Source organism: Onychomys torridus, chromosome 15 (genome assembly GCF_903995425.1).
Source record: "Onychomys torridus chromosome 15, mOncTor1.1, whole genome shotgun sequence".
NCBI lineage: Eukaryota > Metazoa > Chordata > Mammalia > Rodentia > Cricetidae > Onychomys > Onychomys torridus.
This window is the reverse complement of record NC_050457.1, coordinates 36,760,834-36,781,090: the sequence shown is the minus strand read 5'-3', so window position 1 is coordinate 36,781,090 and position 20,257 is coordinate 36,760,834. Positions and strand designations below refer to the sequence as shown.

The window sequence follows — 20,257 nt, the reverse complement described above, 5'->3', positions numbered from 1 at the left end:
AGTGTAACACAGAATTAAAGAGAGAATGCCTTCCATCACTAGGAATTCTGAAAGTTACTTATGAATACAGAAATAAAATAGGGCTGGAACTGGGGGAATTTCATCAAGACAACTACAAAATGTTCCACAGAGTGGGACCTAACACTAAGTGGATGAAAGAAGACCAGGAAGGGTGTGACACATAGGGAGATCTGTAGATTTTCTATGGCAGGCTCTGAGTTTTCCCAAAGGTACTTTCAAGAGGGCAAGTGACAGAGAGCCCCTGGTTGCCCACATCTTCGCTGTATCCAACGACTTCCCTTGTTGTACCGACTGGTGAATTCAATTACTGCAGAGCACTCTGCAAATGTAAGATGCTAAGCGAGATTAATTAAACCTTCCCCTTTGTTTGGGGCTGGTGATGGACAGATGGACAGCTGGTTTCAGCAACAGAGGCATCTGCAGCTGGGCTCCAGTCCTTTGAGAGAGAGCTTGTCTCAATGTCCATTTAGGAAAGAGAATGAATTAGACCTCGCCTTATCCTGGCCCCTACCTCCTCCCTTTTCTTCTTCTTCTTCTTCTTCTTCTTCTTCTTCTTCTTCTTCTTCTTCTTCTTCTTCTTCTTCTTCTTCTTCTTCCTCCTCCTCCTCCTCCTCCTCCTCCTCCTCCTCCTCCTCCTTCTATAAGTTAGTTTCTCTTATCTTCTAAAAGCAAATATTGACCTGGTAGCTGACAAGTCAATCAACCCAGAGAGCTCAGGTTGTCTCCATCCATCACTGCAAATGGAAACCCTGTCCTCTGACCCACCATGCCCTTCCATGGAAAAACACCTGCTTCGGGGGCAGGCCAAGCTGAGTCTTTCTGAGCTGTAGGTTTCTTCATCTCAAAAATGGGGTCATGACTGTGTGGCTCAGAGGATTAGGAGCACTTGTACAATGACATGTCCAGTGTGACGGCGACTCCTGTGCTGGCTGACAAACGGAAGAGATTTAGGAGAGTGTCGAAATAAATCTATGCCTCGCATCCCAGGCTCCATTCTGTGACCACCACATGAGAGCGAGCATCCACAGACTCAACTGTGTTCAGATTCTTGGGGGAGCCTGTGTGTTAAGTGCACAGATCATCAGGGCATCATTACCTCTGAATTTGGAGGGTGCCTTAGCTTCCCTGTCTTTATTATATTCTCAAAGGAGTCAATTTAAACTAACTGGGGAAAGAGTGAGATTTAAGCTTTCAGGTTATGCGTGCCTCGATCAAGATCTTTTCCTTGCCAGCTACTGCCCGTCCTGACAAGGACAGACTTACAACAAAGTCATGCCACCCTGGCAGAGTTCCTGGGGCAACTTTCCAGTAAATGTCGTTGGTATTGATTCACTGAATGACTAACAGGAAGCAAAAAGGGCCTCCAACCAACACCAGGATCTCATAAATACAGTGACAGCCATTCATTCATGAATATAATGTTTGTACAAAAACTGCTTTGTTCACAAATGCATCCTCAGCATCTAGAATGGTACTACCTGACACACAGTTGGTGTTCAAAATTATTTGTTCAAGAAATTGTATTTATGAAGCACCTACTATGTTCTAGTCAATGTTTGGGTTGGGGGTGAGGCTACAAGAAACTCTGCTCATTCTTAGAATGCTTGCACCATCATGGGGAAGGGAGATAAAAAGGAGAGGTCCGGGGCTGGAGAGATGGCTCAGTGGTTCAAAGCACTGACTGCTCTTCCAGAGGACCTGGGTTCAAGTCCCAGCACCCACATGGCAGCTCACAACTGTCTCTAACTCAAGATCTGACATCCTCACACAGATATGCATGCAGCAAAACACCAATGCAAATGAAATAAAAATAAATGAAAAAAAAAAGAAAGAGCCAAACAAAAAACAAACAAACAAACAAACAAAAAGCAGAGGTCCAACTCAACCTACACTAGTCTCATAGTCAGGGCAAGAGTGAAGAGTCACAGAGAGATGCTGTGCCAGTGAGTGGAACAGGCTCTCATGGAAGGTAACTGACCTTCCATGCCCTCCTGAGTAAGCCTCGAGGGAGGCATGGGCAGGCTCTAGTGATTTTATTAGCTTTCCTAAACACGTTTTTTAGAAACCTCCGGAGTTTGGGAAGTTTCTCCATCCTGTGCTCTTCAGTCAGCAATTCTGAGGTACGACAGCCGCATCACTGGCTGCTCAGAACACAGCTACTTGACCCTGCTCTGCAACTTACCAGAGTGCACAAACACCAGCTGACCCTCATCGATTTGCGCCTGAGTGAAGTTCTGGATGCTTCTGCCGGGAATGGACTTGAGAGCCAGGTGCCCGTTGCTGGGAGGAGTGACCCAGTAGACCAAGTCCTGTGGGGAAGAGTCCCCATCTTCTGCACACAGGTCATCTCTGGTTATCTCAGTGACAGAATTCACCCACACCTGAAAGAGAAGAGAACCGATTCCAGTCCACACACATAGTCAGGACCCTGGACCCCACTGGAAAAGACGGGGAAAAAAAAAAAAGCTAAGCCAGTTCACTGGAATTTTTAAAGAATAGAGTTGCTTTTTAAAATTTTAATTGTATGCATATAGGTGTTTTATCTGCATGTGTGTCTATGTGACACATGCATGTCCGGTGCCAACAATTTAGATTAAAAGTATTCACTAACAATGTACTCAACGTTAATCACTCAACAGTGCATATGCACTGATGTAAAAATCTAACTATAGAGCCAATGGTTACAAAGCACCCTGTGTGCCGAACAAACGCTAAACACACCACACCAATCTCAGCTACTGCAGCATCTGCTTCGTTAGGTCGGTTTGAGAATACCTACACATTGCCTTCAGCAGCTAGCGGCCTCATCAGCTTTTAAACAGTCAAGGAGGGGAAACACACATTGCACATTCGTTATTCCCTTATTCTTCCTGTCATACATGAAAACAAGGGCCTGGGTTCTTTGTTCTTGTGCTGTTTGCCATACTGATGGTTCACATCTGTAACCATAGCCGAGAAACCCGGCTGCTTTCCTGTTAAAACCTATGTGCATTGTCTGGACATCTCTCTCTGTCCCTTGCTCTCTCTCACTCTCTCCTCACACCCATCTCTTCCACACTCTGTGTGTGTGTGTGTTCAAGTGTGTGTGTGTGTGTGTGTGTGTGTGTGTGTGTGTGCATATTCATGTGTATACAGGCACACACATGTGTGTGCACATGACTGTGGAGACCAGAGGAAAACCTCAGGCATCTTTCTTCAGGGCCCTGCACTTTGTCTGTTTTTCAACAAAGTCTCTCACTGGGACCTGGGGCTCATGGATTAGCCTAGGCTAACCATCCAGAGAGCTCCAGGGATCTGCCCATCTTTACTTCGCCAGCACTGAGATTACAAATGCATCACCATGGCTGGGGTGTTTTTATGTGGATACTGGGGATCAAAGCCAGGTCCTCACACATGCATGGTAAGCACTTTACTGACTATACTTAAACATCTTAACAGTTAACCAAATTTATTGTTCATCTACCATGTGCCACCAAGTATTTTGGACACTTGCACTGTATCAGTGACTGAAACGAAGGAGTCATGTCCTCGTGGAACCTGCACCTCAGCAGAGGGCACAGAAGGACACAGAGAACAGGCGCAGTAGGAAATGAACAATACAGTGAGTTATAGCATCACTACACCATGAAAAAGGTAAAGGGGATTCTGGGATGTGGAATGTTAGAACAGGAGGTCTGTTGGAGGAAGGCTGAATGGGATGAAAGAGAAGCCATGCATATATGTGCATATTCGGGCATGGGAGAAGAAGGTGGCGCAGGGCAACACTGGCCTTCGCTCAGGAGCAGGAGGAGTGGCAAAGAGGAAGAAGAGAAGCAAGATAAAGGAGAAAAGGAGATGTTTCAAGACAGAAGAGATGGCCAAATTACGCACTGTCAAAATGTCAGCTTGTCCCCAAGGGCAAGGGGAGAATTCAAGTAGAGTCCTGACCTGGTACCTAAAATATCCAACCAGTCTGGCTTCATGTTGTGATGGTCTGTAGAGGCAGGGGGACCTGCCAGTGGGTGAACCCCAGAAAGAAGGACAGAAGGGAGGCTTGAGCCACAGCAAAGCTGGATGGGAAGGGGGTCTGGTTCTGGGAGTCTGCTGGAGGTGTATGTGAGAGTCACAGAGGGAGGGAAATGGTGGACTGATGGCATGTTTGGGGCCTTGCCAGTGAGAAGGGGACATTCCCACATTGAAAGGTGGACAACTTCATAGTGGGTGGACTGCGGAGATCAGGAGTTCACTGTTGAGTCTAAAATGATTTGGACACTGAGTCTCATCAGATGGAACCAGAATGCCAGAGTTTCTAGACTCACGGAGTCACGTGATGGGGTGATTTGAATAAGAATGATGGCCCCCATGCCCTCATATATTTGAATGCTTAATTACAAGGAGCAGAACTGTTTGATAGGATTAGGAGGGTTAGGAGGTGTGGCCTGGATGGAGGAAGTGTGTCACTGGGGGTGGGCTTTGAGGTTTCAGAAGCCCACACCAGGCCCAGTTGCTTTCTCTGCCTCCAACTTACAGATCAGATGTAAGCCCATAGCTACTGTTCCAACACCACGCCTGCCTACCTGCTGCCATGCTCCCAGCCATGATGGCCATGGACTCAACTTCTGAAACTGTGAGCCAGCTCCCAGTTAAATGTTTTCTTTTGTAAGTTTCCTTGGTCATGGTGTCTCTTCCCAGCAATAGAAAAGCAACTGAGACAGTTACTGACTTGAAGATCTACTCATGTCAATAACAACAGCACCGCCCAAAATTCAGATGCTTGTGTGAAACTATTTGTGTTCAAAAACACCGGATTTTGTGATTGTCCAATGGCGGTTGGGGTTCAAGTCGCTGTCTTGGCACTTACTAGCAATGTAACTTTTCCACATCTCTTCATTTCTCTGGGTCCTAATTTCTTCAGCAGTAACAAGGAATGACGGGGTTATGTATGCTGGGTGATTTGATTTATGTATTTAGCACTTTACCGGACACAGCGAGTCTTCAATAAATACTAGCTTTGTGTTACCCATTTTCTTCAGACCTGATTTGGTTGCTGTGCTGTGGTGCTCGGTGACAAATCCAGTGTTCTTTCATGGGCCAAACAAGTGTCCCATCACTGAAGATACACACTCAGCCCAAACACTAGATATTTTATTTTTATGTATGCATGCCTGTGTCTATACATACATGTATGTGTGCAGGTACCCTAGCCAGCCAGCAGAGGGACTCTTATCTACTGAGGCTAGAGTTATAGGCAGTTTTGAGCTGCACAATGTGGATGGATGCTGGGAACCAAACCCCAGGCTGAAAGAGCAGCAAGTGCTCCCAACCAGCAAGCCATCATGTGTGACATTCTTCAACAGCACTCAGAAGTGCCCCAGCTGTGGTGACAGCACCATGGCTACTTCCTACCACACACTTCGTAGTCTGCTTAATTCCACAGCCTCCATGATGGGATGAGGAGCTCACTTGTTAAAAACTGCCATTACTGATGGGGTTCTCTCTCGCACCATTTGGAACACACTCGCTGAAGACTTTCTGCCCCAAGCTCTAAGGACGTCAACTTTTTAATGTCTACTAAAACCACAAAATTAATGGAGTGTTCAAGTGACAAGATGTTGGCCTTCATTTAACTTGTGGAAAGGCCGCAGTTTCTATAAAATATGTAAGTCAGCATGTTTAATGAAATACCATGCCCAGTTCATTCTAGTTTCAGGCTTCACATTTTAAAATCATTCCATGTGGCTTATTTTTATTTCTTCAGGAATGAAAACTGACTTGGGAACGTGCTATCATTTCTCTTCCTATGACTTGTAGACACCCATTTTTTCCAGTCAGAGCACAGACAAGCTGCCAGAGCACATTTTCCACCATAGTCCCTCTACGGCTACATGGTGCTTTTTCCCCTTCTCGTCTAGGATATACCATCTCCCCAAACAATGGAAAACCTGTCCCTTAAAACAAACGCTCTCTCACGTCTTCATTTCTACTCATGTCCAATGTAGGTCAATCAGCAGCCCCATTGCTTCCAGGCAGCTTGGCAGTGCCCAGCATTGGGCCACAGTAACTTCAGATGTGGGGGGGGGGGGCATGCGCGCGGGGGGGGGGGGAGAACAATGATGACCTTGGACTTGAATTCAGATCTGAAAGTGACCCAAGGTTCAAAAATAACTACCTAAAAGACAACAACACTTAACCCTGGGGCATGCCATCCAAAGTCACCTTAGCATGGAAGAGGAAGTGTGGTTGACCTATGGGGCAAATTTGCTGGTTCTAGTTACAACCCAATGCCATCCCAGTTGTGATACCAACATTCAAAGACCCCGACCTTTGTTTCGGATCTCAGGGGAGTTGTGGAAAATGTTCTGAAGTGGCTGCCCTTCTGTGTGTCGCTCCAGGACCGCAGGTGACTCTTAGCCCCTCCTTCTTCCACTGTACCTGGTTGGGAAGCTCCTTTCAGTGATAAGGACTTGCCAAAAACGAACAAGGCCTGGCCAGTGTGGAGCTCAGAGGGAGAATTCTTGGCTAGCACACACTGACTGGGCCCCGCGTTCAATCCCTAGCACCATCCAAAGCCAAGCCACGCCAAACAAACAGAAAATTAACTAAATGGTTCTATTTTTAGGGTAAAAACAAGGCAAAGCACTATAGTATTATATTACAGTGGTATAGAAACTTGGAAAATGAAGAAATGAAGCCCCCTTGTGGACAAAATTTTATGTGGCCTGTATTAAAAAAAAAATCACTGGTTATTCTTAAACACAAAAAGCACTTTTAGGGACGGACTTCAGAGTCACTCTGGATGTCCTAACTCTGAGTCTGGTTCATCAATACACAAATGACCCCACACCCCACCGGACGGCTTTAGCGACAGAACTGGAAGGGCTGGTGGTTTCAGGATGTGTTTTGTTACAGCAGAAGAAATGCATTCCTAGAGAAGGTAATGGTTGGACTTTGGCTCTGAACTCCTATCCAGAGTCCAGGATGCCATGGGGACTCTAGTCTCCCAACCCCCATGGCCTTCTCCAAACTGACTCCGGTTGGACATTCTTGCTATCTACAGACTTTGACAAGAGTAAGATGCATACGGCCATTTATGATCACCTGAAGGAGGTCAGAAATGACATAAAATCTGGGCCAGGGAGATGGCTCAGCAGGTAAAGGCACCTGCTACCAAACCTGAGGACCTGAGTGTGATCCCTGGGACCTACAACGTGGAAGAAATAAATCAACTCCTGGCAAGTTGTCCTCTGACCTCCACACTTGTGTTTGGTGCCCATGTGTGCCCCCCTTCCATGCCCCAAAATAATAAATGTGATTTAAGAAAGAAAGAAACAAATGTGAATCTGAAGGCCCTGTGGGAATCACATTTTGCCTCTGTCCCAGATTCTGTCTCTGTCTAACTTTGTTATTTGGGCAAGTCATATCTATCTATTACCCACACTCCACCCCTACTCCCTGCAGCCCAGGCCCACATACACATCAGAGGAGTAACCTCCTTGTAACCCATTCCCCAGCCCATCACCTCCTGCAGCCCAGGCCCACATACACATCAGAGGAGTAACCTCCTTGTAACCCATTCCCCAGCCCATCACTTCAACTCTCACATTTAATTCCATGTTCCTGGGAAGCTGTGAGCTTTTCCTACTTCCTCCAGGTCCTTGGGGTCCTTCACTGTAACTGTGAAGGAAGAACCAATAGTGCTTGGCCATCATGATCTCGAGCTCTTAACCTAAGTATCTCTCTCTCTCTCTCTCTCTCTCTCTCTCTCTCTCTATCTATCTATCTATCTATCTATCTATCTCTGTCTTAGCCAAGAGTTCTTGACCTGTGCTACAAATTCCTCATCTTTAAATAACAATGATATCGCATAGGGTTGTTGAAGACTTACATTAGGTGCCGAGCCCAATACCAGGCATAGAATAAATACTTCAGAAGTATTAGCTACCACTGTGACTGGGAAGTGGCCGTTCTCTTCACCAATGAATTGCTCTGAGATACAGAGAAATATCACTGTCACATATCTGCTCCTGGAAAATGTACTCTTGTAGCCGCTATTTTAATTTAGTGCATATGCTCTCCATATTCACTTCCCAAAGTGTTGACAGACCCTACAATTCTTTAGTGTTATTGGCAATTGATTCATGAAACTCCCTGCAATATGAACAAGACACTTAGCCTTTCCATGCTAATTTGCCATTGTGACTAGACAGTCTAGTGGGAAAGACAGAAATATTTTGAAAACAAAAATAATAGGGAGCAGAAAATAATAGCAAATCTTAGACTCTATGAACTGCCTAGACAGGCTTTCTATGTTAATAAGGCCAATCCTGGATTCTTACTGGCTCATTTTCTAGTTGAAATTAGATTGAGATTGGTAGTATATATTAGTATTGTGCTGTAAAACTTCAATAAACAAAACTACATTGTTCTAAAACCTTCAGGCAACTTTATTTATTCTCTCTCTCTCTCTCTCTCTCTCTCTCTCTCTCTCTCTCTCTCTGTGTGTGTGTGTGTGTGTGTGTGTGTGTGTGTGTATGTTTGTATGTGACCTCAACTCTACCTCTTTTATTTAATTTATTTAAATTCTTGTCATTTGTTATTTTGACTCCTTTGTGACCATGGCTTTGGATGACCACAGCAGTCCATAAAGTGAGCTGTCCAGATTTGAAAGAAGATACGGACTGTTCACCATCCCAACCTACTTCCTAGTTGGGAAGGGCAAATCCGTGTGGAGGGGCAATGAGCAGGTGGGGTTAACTTGGCTGGAAGAGCTGGAATGATGAACAGACATAAGGAAACTTCAAAGCTGAGGACAGCAGGCAGGCTTCCCTACTTGGAAGACAGAGGACTCTTGATGTAGTAAACTTGGGCAGCATTTGGAGAGTAGGTTGTGGGTGGCTAGAGGTGGGAGCAACTTTGTCATAAGCCTATGGTATCAGTTTCTAGTTCAGGATTAGCGATTTCAGCAGATAAATCCCTAGAACTTGACTCAACTCCTAAAAGGCCAAGTTTCAGTGCTAGATGATGGCTCAGTCGTAAAGTGCATGCCACACAGGCATGGGACCTGGACAATCCTCAGCACCCCCGTAAAAAGTCATGCCTGGCATGCTCCTGCAATCCCAGCAGGGGAGGTGAAGACTGGGGTCTCCCTAGTGCTTAAAGGCCAGTCAGGCCAGCCCAACTGCAAGCTTCAGTCCAGTGAAAGACTGCCTTCAACAAAAAATGAGGTGGAAACTTGGTTGAAGAAGATACCCAATGTCAACCTATATTCTCCATATACATGTGCATATCCACTAAATGCACATATACATATATACATACACAAAGGCCATGTTTTCCCAGAAACAGAAAGCGGGACAGAGGGGCATTATTCATCCAGATCAACATATCTGGCTTTGATAGTTCCATAGCTTGCAATGCCTTTCAATTATCCAAAGTAGTTAATACATTTTACACACCAACTGTTTGTGTGTGTGTGTGTGTGTGTGTGTGTGTGTGTGTGTGTGTGTGTGAGAGAGAGAGAGAGAGAGAGAGAGAGAGAGAGAGAGAGAGAGAGAAGGTATTTTGGTACTGCATATTCTATTTCATTTAACATATTTTTAAAATACTGATTTGGAACCATAGGACCTGTAACTTCCAGATCATTCCCACAATGGGTGGCAGGTGTGGACTCTGAGCTCAGACCACCCAGGCTCAAATCCCACTTTTACTAATTGTATGTTATTTGTCAAGTGACTTAACCTTTCACTGCCTTAAATATTTATTGTAACCCTCCTTTAATTTCAAGAATTATTGAAAGAATTAAATGAGAAATTATCAAATCAGTGATACATTTATAGCTGAGCCTGACTCACAAAGGGGGGAGGGGCTTGCAAATGTTGACTGCTTCTCAGTCTTATCTCTGGAAACCAAAAGAGAAAAACTGCATCATACTGGGGGGTTCTTAGGCTCAGAAATCAACTCTCAATGTGGAGCTGATATTTATCCTTCTCTTTTCCCCACCAGTTCTTCCCACACCCCAAGTTCTTCATGGCAGGCTTACTTCAGACTGCTCACCTTTGTTCTGGAATACTCCTTGACTACGAAGGCTCCTCCCTCTACTATGCATACTAACAAATCCTCTCACAAGCCCAGCCCTACGTCCAGAAGAGTTCATAGGAGTGAATGGCAGGTTCATCTCCTTAGAGAGGTCCACTTGTGGCCTGGCCCTTGGCTGGTATCTGAGACTGTTAGCCAGTTTTCTACACTGACTTAAACGTCCCCTAAATGGTAACAGGGGTTCATGCTGTCTAAACCATTGTGTGGTGTGGTCTGTGGGAGACTCCTCCTTTTCTCCTGGGAGCCTGGGATTTGTTCTTACCAGGCAGAAGGTGCCTGCCTACCTGACCAGTCCCAGAAAATATCTTGGCCACTTGGCAACTAATGAGCTTCCTGATAGAAGCCACTTTGCATATGTTGTCACACTCCACTGGGCCAATCGACTGTGTCCCCTGTGACTTCACTGGAAAAGCACTCCGAGAGCTGACCTAGTTTCCTCTGGACTCCACCCCGTGAGCTGCTTCCCTTTGCTGATTTTGCTTCAATCTGTTTCCCTGAAATAAATCTTAGCCACCGCATGCTGAGTCCTGGACATCTCTGCCAATCCCACCTTGGGGAGGCCTTGGTTCCCCTAACACGCATGCTCCCTTAGAAAGGTCTTGTCCTCGGAGAGATCTTCCCTCTCTGCAACGTCAGTGCTGACATTGACCAGAATCATCCTGAATGGTGGAGAGAGCGTCTGAGAGGGACTGGGCTCCAAGGTCACTCCTTCCTTTAGGACTACACTATGCTTTAACGGTCTTGGCAGTTCCTTTGGGAGGACTGTGAAAACAACACTGCTTACAGCAGGGACCAGGACTCAGTGAACTTTCAATAAATGTACGCTTTTATAGCAGCGTTTAACCACCATTGACAGCTGCAGTTTCTTTCAATAACTAACAGGTCACTTCTCAGATGACTCTGCAAGCAACCTCTGTGGGAACTGCTACAGAAGAGCCTGTGGGGGGGAGAGGGGCAAACATAACCAAAAACAGGAGGTTTAGACGCTTGGCCAGCCAGTACATAGCATTTGAGGAGAACGCGGTAAAGACTACAAGGGAAAATTCAAACTAGTTCCAAAGGTGAACGTACTGTCCTCGGGAAATACAGAGGTGGAATAACTCACCAAGCTGTAAGATAACTGAAGTGCTAAAAAGCCTATTCCTAGGTCCTATTGCCTTGAACAAATACTAACAAATACTGAAACTCCAGCCGTTTTCAACAACGCGAGACCTGCTACCTAGACTAGCCCACACAGTGGATTAATGGATCCTGGAATGCTTCATAAATTGAGGTCAAGGTTTACTGCTTCCAACTTGACTCTCATCCCTTTCTTCCTGTTCCTATCTGTCATCTGTCTGGCCACCACTGTCAACAAAGGTCCTTTGCTGCTGCATCAACGGTCACCCAAAAATGGTGATGTGCCATGTGGCATGGTGGGCAAGACACTTCCTACTTTGAAAATAAGAGAAAGGACTTGGTTGGCATGGGCAAAGCTCTGGGAACTCCAACATCAATTAGACACCAAACAACAATACCCTTTAAAATAGTTAATATATTAAAATATTTGGTGTTTAAACTCCCTCCTTCAAAAAGCACCCCAAAGAAAGCATGTGGAGATTGTTAGAGGGTAAGTCAATAGAACTAACAGCCAGCCCCTAGTCAGGACCCTCATGCTGCCAAGTTTTAGTTTTCTAACTAAAAAAGGGAGACAGTTTGATACCATTTTTTAAATGATAAAATGTTTCAAAAACGTACATATTAATATATACCCAAGCATGTATATACACATCCAAAGTAGTATATATACATAATTAGTATGTATACTGCTGGATATACAATCCATAAATATACATTTTTGTTTTTATTTGACATTTACAAACTTAATGTGGATTTAAATTTCATAAATTTGTAAGATACAATGTGTGTAATGATCAAGTCAGAATAACTGATATTTCCGTGTCCCTAAACATTTATCATATTTATCATTTTGTTGGTAACCTTCAAACACCTCCTTTCTTCCAGTTCTTTTTTTTTTTTTTTTTTGGTTTTCGAGACAGGGGTTTTTCTGTGTAGCTTTGTGCCTTTCCTGGAACTCACTTGGTAGCCCAGGCTGGCCTCAAACTCACAGAGATCCGCCCACCTCTGCCTCCCGAGTGCTGGGATTAAAGGCGTGGGCCACCACTGCCCAGTTTTCTTCCAGTTCTTTATATGAATGTTTATTGTATAGATCGGTTGATCTACGTGAGTTGTTTACTGAGTAACACTGTCAAAACTCATGATAAGCTAATGGAGACCCATAGTTAAACCCACCTCAAGGACCAGTTTTCCTATTCTTTAGCTGTGAATATAATGAGCCCCAGAAACGGAGGGAGGACCAGTGAAGTACTCCAAGGTTCACACGGGAAAGAAAGGAAGGCAGTGTGAAGGAACAGGAAGAAAAAAGTATTTCAACAGCGGAAATGAACTGTATTTGGTTAAACATTCTGCTTGGAAGGGGTTAAAATGGCTCTCATGGGACCCCGAGTTAGTTCTCAAGAGCGTACATGGGTTACAAAACAACCAAAACCCCTTCCTGTTCTCAGGTCTCCTGCTTTGTCATGGGATGTCTTCTTCCAGAAGCTCCTGCCATCTCGATGCCTTTGACCCGAGGCCTTCACTGCAGCTGGCTCTAGGCTTTCAGGATCTCCAGGATCCAAAATTGTGAGCTACACTAACCTATTTTTCCTCCAAATCACCCCAATTATTTCATGATAGCAACAGGAACAGCTCACACTCAGGCCTGTGGATGAGAAGAGTGGGTTTGTTTTTGAAGCAGTAAAATCTGGCCTCCATGATATTCAGAGTAGTGTTCCCTGCTTAGACCAATTACAGACGTCCATCTGTAAGGAACACCCTTTTTTTTTTTTTTGTACTGTTTTATTAATACTTTGAGAATTCCATGCAATGGATTTTGAGGATATTTACCACCTCCCAGTTCTTCCCCTTATGACCCCTCCCATCCTTTCCCATCCAACTTTGAGAAAGCTGCTGCTGCTGCTTCTTCTTCTTCTTCTTCTTCTTCTTCTTCTTCTTCTTCTTCTTCTTCTTCTTCTTCTTCTTCTTCTTTCTTCCTCCTCTTCCTCCTCCTCCTTCTTCCTTCTTCTTCATGCTCCCCCTCTTCTCCTCTTCTTCCCCTCCTCCTTTTCCTTTCTCCATTGAGGACAGTTTGTGTTGCCCAGCGAGTCTAGGGGTTAGGGCCCGCCCTAGTGTGTGGTCGTCTATCAGGGCCACATCGTTAAAGGAAACTGACTCTCCTTCTCCCAGCAGCTGTCAAATGTCAACAGTTCTTCCGCTAATCATGGGATCACAAGTCTATCTTCCCCCATGTATGTTGAGACTTTGTGTGGCCAGAGCTTTCAAAAGCCTTGTGCCAGCAGTCACAATCACTGTGAGTCCATTTGTGCATCTGTCCTGTCACGGCTGGAAAACACTGTTTCCTTCATGTTACCAATCTTTCCATCCCCTCTTCCAAAAGATTCCTGAGCCTTGAGGAAAGGGGTGTATTTGGTGTGAATGAAAGTGATCCCCACAGGCTCACAGGGAGTAGCACCATTTGCAGGTGTGGCCTTGTTGAAGCAGAGGTGGCCTTGTTGGAGGAAGTGTCTCACTGAGGGTAGGCTATGAGGTTTCAGAAGCTCAAGCCAGCCCCAGTGTCTTATTTTCTCTTCCTGCTGTCTGTCAACCTAGATGCAGAACTCTTAGCTCCTTATCCAGCCCTATGTATGCCTGCTTGCTGCCATGCTTCCCTCTGTGACGATAATGGACTAAACCTCTGAACTTGTAAGCCAGCCCCAATTAAGTGTTTCCTTTATAAGAGTTGGTGGTGTCTCTTCACAGCAATAGAAACCCTAACTAAGAACGGATGTGACATGAATGTCAGATTTGGGGATGAGCACTCCACTCTTTTGTTGTCTGCACATTGACTACTTGGAGGTCTCTTGTAGCTACCATCTGCTTTAAGAACCATTCTTACATGTGCATTGCACATAGGCAGACATCAAGCCTGATCAGAGCCATGGAGCATAATTTGCAATGTCCTGATATTCAGTGCTGCTCACCAGGACAATATTAACTTCCCCACCTTCACACAGCCAACAGTGGAGTCATGACTCTTACCTAGATCCACCTACTGCAAAACTTACTCTCCTTAGTCATCATGCTACCCATCTAGGGGGAACTGTCCATGTGGAGACACCTCCCTAACCCAATACAAAAAGACCATGTCCCAGCAAGGACACTGTGAATGGTACCTGCTCAAGAAATGCAGAGATTGAGGCTAGCAAGATGGCTCAGTAGGTAAAGGCACTTGTGACCAAGCTTGACAACTTGAGCTAGATCCCTGAAAGCCATACGGTAGAAGGAGAGAATCAGCCCTCACAAGTTGTTCTCTGACCTCCACAAATGTGCCATACTATGCGTATGTGTGTAAACACACACACACACACACACACACACACACACACACACACACACAAATATATACATACACAGAGAGAAAGCAAATAATTACATGTTAGAAACCACAGAAATTATTTTCTCCAACAGTATCCAACAAGTTATTGCAAGTAATAGCTAATAATTCTTTGAAACAGCGGAGACATGTTAACATATAAGCATGGTCATATACATGCCTGATTTCACAATAGCAATGATATAAATCCAAACCATTTTGGCTGCCCTGAAGTTCTTATGTTAAATCAAAAGCACACGGCACTTACCTGGAGGATTTTATTGGCTGTTATTACTGGAACCTTGTCATTTACAGACTCAACAGTCACAAAAAGAATCCGAGGCAGACTCTGTTTCCCAAGCTCTGAGCTGTTGGCCAAGACGGTGAGACTGTCCAGAGACTCCTCACTGCCGTTATGAACATAGTAAATCAAGCCCTGCTCCACCTGAAACCAAACCAACAAAAGCCTTCAATCCCAAACCAGGACCGAACTGCTACAAAACAGGCCCAAGCTGAGGATCCCTAAAGCACAGAAGCATGCCTCTGTCCCACGAAGTCTGAGTGAGCATCCGAGTGGATGGATGGCATCACACTGCATCCTAAAAATAAGGGACGTACCACTCCCCCCTAAGGATAGGTGTAAGGAAAGGCAGAGAAATGCAATGTGGTGTGGTAATGAGAATGCTGGATTGGCAGCAGAAGACCTGGGTTTAAAGGCCACTTCTAACAGTAACGTGTGCTGGTGTGCGTAGCCCCGCCATCCTACCAACGGGACCGCACAATAAAGTTCAAGTTCTACTTGTTTATTTAAAGTGACTACATTGTGAAGGTTTTGATTCTTTTATTTGACAATTCAAACGGTTACATTTAGGCTCCCATGGGGTTTAATTTCTCTTCCTTGGAAACACATGGATCAGAGAAACTATTAAGTTCCCCTAAACATATTTTCTGAGCTAAGAAGGCAGTGTTTCCTTAATTGCTTTCCATGTTTGAGGTTGTGTGTGATGGTGAGTTGTTTTTGTTTTGTTTTTCTTTTTGTGTTTTGTTTTGTTTTTCGAGACAGGGTTTCTCTGTGTAGTTTTGTGCCTTCCCTGGAACTCACAGAGATCCGCCTGCCTCTGCCTCCCCAGTGCTGGGATTAAAGGCGTGTGCCACCACTGCCCGGTTGTGATGGTGAGTTTTAATTGTCAATTTGAGACAATCTAGATTCACCTGGAAAGAGCGTCTCAATGAGGGATTGTCTCCAATTGTGTTGGCCTTTGGGTATGTCCCTGGGGGCTTGTCTTAATTAAGTTCACTGATGTAGGAAGACTCAGCCTACAGTGGGTAGACCCATGCCCTAGGCAGGGGGTCCTGAACTATTTAAGAGTCAAGAAATAGAGCTAAACCTATGTAAGTGAGCAAGCAGCATACATGTGTTTATTTCTCTCTGCTCTTGATTACGGATGTGATGCAAGTTCTTGCTACTGGGACACCCCTGTTGTGATGGACTATGACCTGCAATTGTAAGCAGAAACGAACCCCTTTCTCTCTAAATCACTTTTTTCTTGGGGTACTTTGTCATAGCAACAGATATGTAACTAGGACAACCTGCACCTCCTGATCATGAGCCCTTGCTTTCCTAATAAATCATGTACCTCTTAAGTTAACATACATCTCCTGTAGATAGACTATCGCAGAGTACATTACAATCAGAGTATTCTACCACAGAAGATCTCTTTCACAGTGATCTAGCAATTGTAATATTTACTTTTATCCCTGTTAGATTCCATCTTTTAATTTTGGTTCTGCAATGGTCACTGGATGGTTTAGTTATTCCTCTTAGATATGTAGAAACCAAAAATCTGATGGAATTCCTTTCCCCTCTTTCAGACTTGACCACTGGAAACACTGACGGTTACAGGTCAGCATCAGAGATCAAGAGCACGTGTGTTCAAGCCAGACTGAATTTAGCTTCAGTGAGTCTGTGACTGAAACACAATGGCAAGAACTTCCAACGCCCCAAAGGAGTTGTTGGAGTTCTGAACAAGTCTCTGGGGCTGTGTTTGTTTTGACAAAATTTAGCCAAAAATTTTAGCAGTTCAACTTTGCCCACTCCTGTGGCGCACTTCCTTTGAGCAAAGTCTTTTGATCCTACAGGGGTGTTTCTGACAAGGGGTGAAAAGTTCAGTTCCCTCCAGGGAAAATCATGGCCACCCATACATAGGTGCGATGAGAATTTCTGGAGTTCCGTGGGCAGAAGATTCCAGATAACAGACCTAACCTCAGGTTCCTAGACAACACGGTGTTAAGCTACTCCAGAACAAACAATGAGAAGGACTGATCAGAAGCTGAGAGAATTCAGAAGTGAAAGCACGTTAGGGACATTGATCGTGCTCACTTCCAGGACACTTTTCCTGGAGAAATACATCACTTCTCCCAAATGACACACCCTTTAATGAGGAATTTGTCCCTCAATTGATGCCATTTAATAATATTTGGCTGAAAGCTGTCTATTCCTACCTTTTGAAAGCCAGTAAAAATATCTGCTGATCAGATTAAGGTCCCAGCCCTTCCTAGCTCCCTTTTCTGGTTTATATTTTTCTTACAGTACTAATAATCTTCATTAAACCTGCTATGTATTTCACATGTTCTTTGCCTCTCTGCCTCCCTTGTTCCCTCACCAAGGGAACTCCACAAGGACAGGGGTTACTGCCTGATTAATTCACCACTTTGTCCTTATCCCTAACTGCTGTGGGATGGTTTTTCTGATGCTGTGAATATGTGTTGCTACCATTGGTTAATAATGAAGCTGCTCTGGCCTATGGCAAGACAAGTTATAGCCAGGTAGGAAATCTAAACAAAGATACAGGGAGATGAAAGGCAGAGTCAGGGAGATGCATCCAGCTGCCCAAGGAACAAGATGCCAGCAGACTGGTAACGCCATGGCCACATGACAAAATATAGATTAATAGAAATGGGTTAATTTAAGATGAAAGAGCTAGCTAGCAAGAAGCCTGAGCCACAGGCCAAACAGTTTATAATTAATATTAAGCGTCTGACTGGTTATTTGGGAACAGGTGGGTGGGAAAGACTCATCAGACTACACCTAACTCTACAAGCCCTGACACAAGACATTTACAAAGTTCTTACTGAACAAATGAAGCCAGGGTCTCTCCATCAAGACACATAGAATTAGTGTTACTTTAAGTGATATTCTCAAAACCTAGAGAATACAGAAGTTACATATAGAGAGACAGTGTAAGGAATCAACTGCCAAACAGGGACACATGACTTCGTCATATGTCTGTGAACAGGCTGAGTGATAACACAGATGACCCAGGGAACAAGTCCATCTCTATACACAGATTTCAACAAATAATCCTCTTATGAACATGGCAGTCACTGACTTGACTGAGACAGGACCCAGAGAATATGAGATGAAGGATATTTGATTCAATTTACCCCAGAGCAGATGGTTGCTCTGGGTGGGTTTTCTGGACTTTGAGATGGAAGCCACAAGAGAGAGAGATGTGAATGGATAGTCATCTTCCCTGGGTCAGAGGGAGAAACTGCTTTCCTACCCTCTGCATCCTGTTTCTTCATGGCTCCCTAACGACACCTGGGTAAGTCTAGCCTCCTTGACAGTTGATGTAGACCACACCTCCTATGGACAGAGGAAGGGACCCTCCACATGTAGCCCCAAGAAACCTCTGCCCCTCCTCGGCCTGTGGAGTACTCCTCAGCTACCCAGATGGCCTCTCGTCTCTCAGGCCTCCACACTCTGGGCTATGATGCTCCTTTACCCTGCACGGCCCTTCTCTGGTTCCTAATCGGCTGCTTCTGTGTTCTTTATCTAACTCCTCCAAGTCTGGATTGAACACTGTCCCTTTGCAAAGAGTTACTTACGATCTTCTCTCTGCTCTCCAGTTAGAATTGTACATGCCAGTTCTGTACTCCTACAACACTACTGTGAAAATACAACATGAGAGGTAAGAAGAGAGCATCCCAATTAAAGATGAAGCATCTGGCTCCTCCATTGTATTTCCTGAGGCAAGGAGTATGTTTTGGTTACCATTGTAACATATCATAACTAAAACAGAGCAAGCCTTTAGGAAGTGGATTTGAATCCATTAAGAATCCCGTAACTTATATTTTCAAATTTTTATTTACTTTTATGTTTGGGTGTTTTGCCTGTATATATGTCTGGGCACCACTTGCATGCCTGGTAGCCATGTCAGATCCCTTACAACTAGATTTAGATGGTAGTGGGCCACCATGTGAGTGCTGAGAACTGAACCTGGGCCCTCTGCAAGAGCAATTAATGCTTTTAACTGTTGAGCCAACTCTCCAGTTGCCAACTTGGAATTCTTAAAGGCAAAATGAAGCATCATACATATGTTTTTAGCTGGAGAGTCGAAGGCAGGCAAATATGGTGGGAGGTTGTTTGTGGTTTCCAATCGAAAGAGTCTGTGTTGCTAGGGCTTTATAAGGGGCATCTGCAGGCTAATTTTCAAAATGAAAAAAAAAAATGGTAGAAATCATTAATTTATTCCTGTAAGAAAGCAAAGTCTAACAATAATACCAAAGCAAAGAAACAAGATAGCAACCTTGAGTTGAGTTTGGTTATTTTATCTGCTTTTACATCTGGATGCCCGATGAGCTGATTGCCAGGACTGAGTCACTGTGGACACCTGTGGCCTCATGTTTAGCATATAGCACGGTCTTTGTCAAACACCTGGTGCCTGGATGAAGGGGTGTGTGAATGAAAAAATGTTCACCAATGATGAAATAGCTGAGTGTGGCTGGTATCAAGGAGAGGGACAGAGTGCTCTTGCAGAGGTAGACATTAGTAAGGATGGCACAGTCAATTCACGGTGTACAGTCAAAAGTCAGGAGACTAGGAGAAAGCAAACAAGAAAAAGAAAAACTTCAAGGGCATCTGATGATCTTTCTGTCACATATTTAGAGAGTTTATGAGGGGAATAATGCCTCTTACATTGCAGTTTTGGCAGAGCCAGGATGTAAGAGAAGTTTCCAAATTCACGTCAGCAAAAAGAAATGTTGAAATGTTTTTAAACTACAGAGGCTCATCTCAGGATGAGTCTAAATGACAAAGAGCCAATTCCAACCCACCTCTGGCACAACACACTCAAATATATTAACTGAGATTTATTACCTGTTTCCTGGAAAATTTCATTAGCTTTACTCTTGGAAAATTGGAACTTTCAATATAACCGTGCTTTGGTGGTTCCAGGAGAACAAATTCACAGTCAAGACTCTCAAAATACTCGCTTGGAATTCTGAGGTGGTCGTGTAGAAGTGCTTTGGAACCCCCTTCTTGAACTGTGAAATTCTGCACCTCCAGAGGTATCCACTTAGGGATGATATCCAAATGCACTTCCATTCTCCTTACAAAGTGGGAGTCCTCTGTCACATCAAGGGTGAACTGATCCTTTTGTTGCCCGGGAGCTGTCTGTACATAAAGGACATTGCCATCATCAATATCCTGCTGGGTGAAGCTCCTAACTGTACCCGCGCTGCCGTCTTCTGCTGGAGATTTTTCGAGGTATCCATGCATTGGTGGAGTTCGGACTATGAACACTGTCTCTGAAGGTATATCGTCCTCATTCCCAGCCTTGAGTTCACAAACACAACACCAGAAGAAAAGCACATGAAGAAACTGTAAGAGTCAAAGCTGTTGATGAACCA

General features: G+C 44.5%; 1 protein-coding gene across 1 annotated transcript in view; it reads right to left on the bottom strand.

Moving 5' to 3' along the window:
- LOC118596488 (chondroitin sulfate proteoglycan 4-like) overlaps positions 1-20,257 on the bottom strand; it is a 68,689-nt gene that overhangs the window by 25,052 nt on the left and 23,380 nt on the right. Inside the window, exons 4-6 of the mRNA XM_036207418.1 lie at positions 19,725-20,183; positions 14,835-15,011; positions 2,204-2,402 (exon numbers count right to left, since the gene is read on the bottom strand). Of these exons, the coding sequence (XP_036063311.1) occupies positions 2,204-2,402; positions 14,835-15,011; positions 19,725-20,183 (835 nt within the window). The remainder of the gene's footprint in view (positions 1-2,203; positions 2,403-14,834; positions 15,012-19,724; positions 20,184-20,257) is intronic.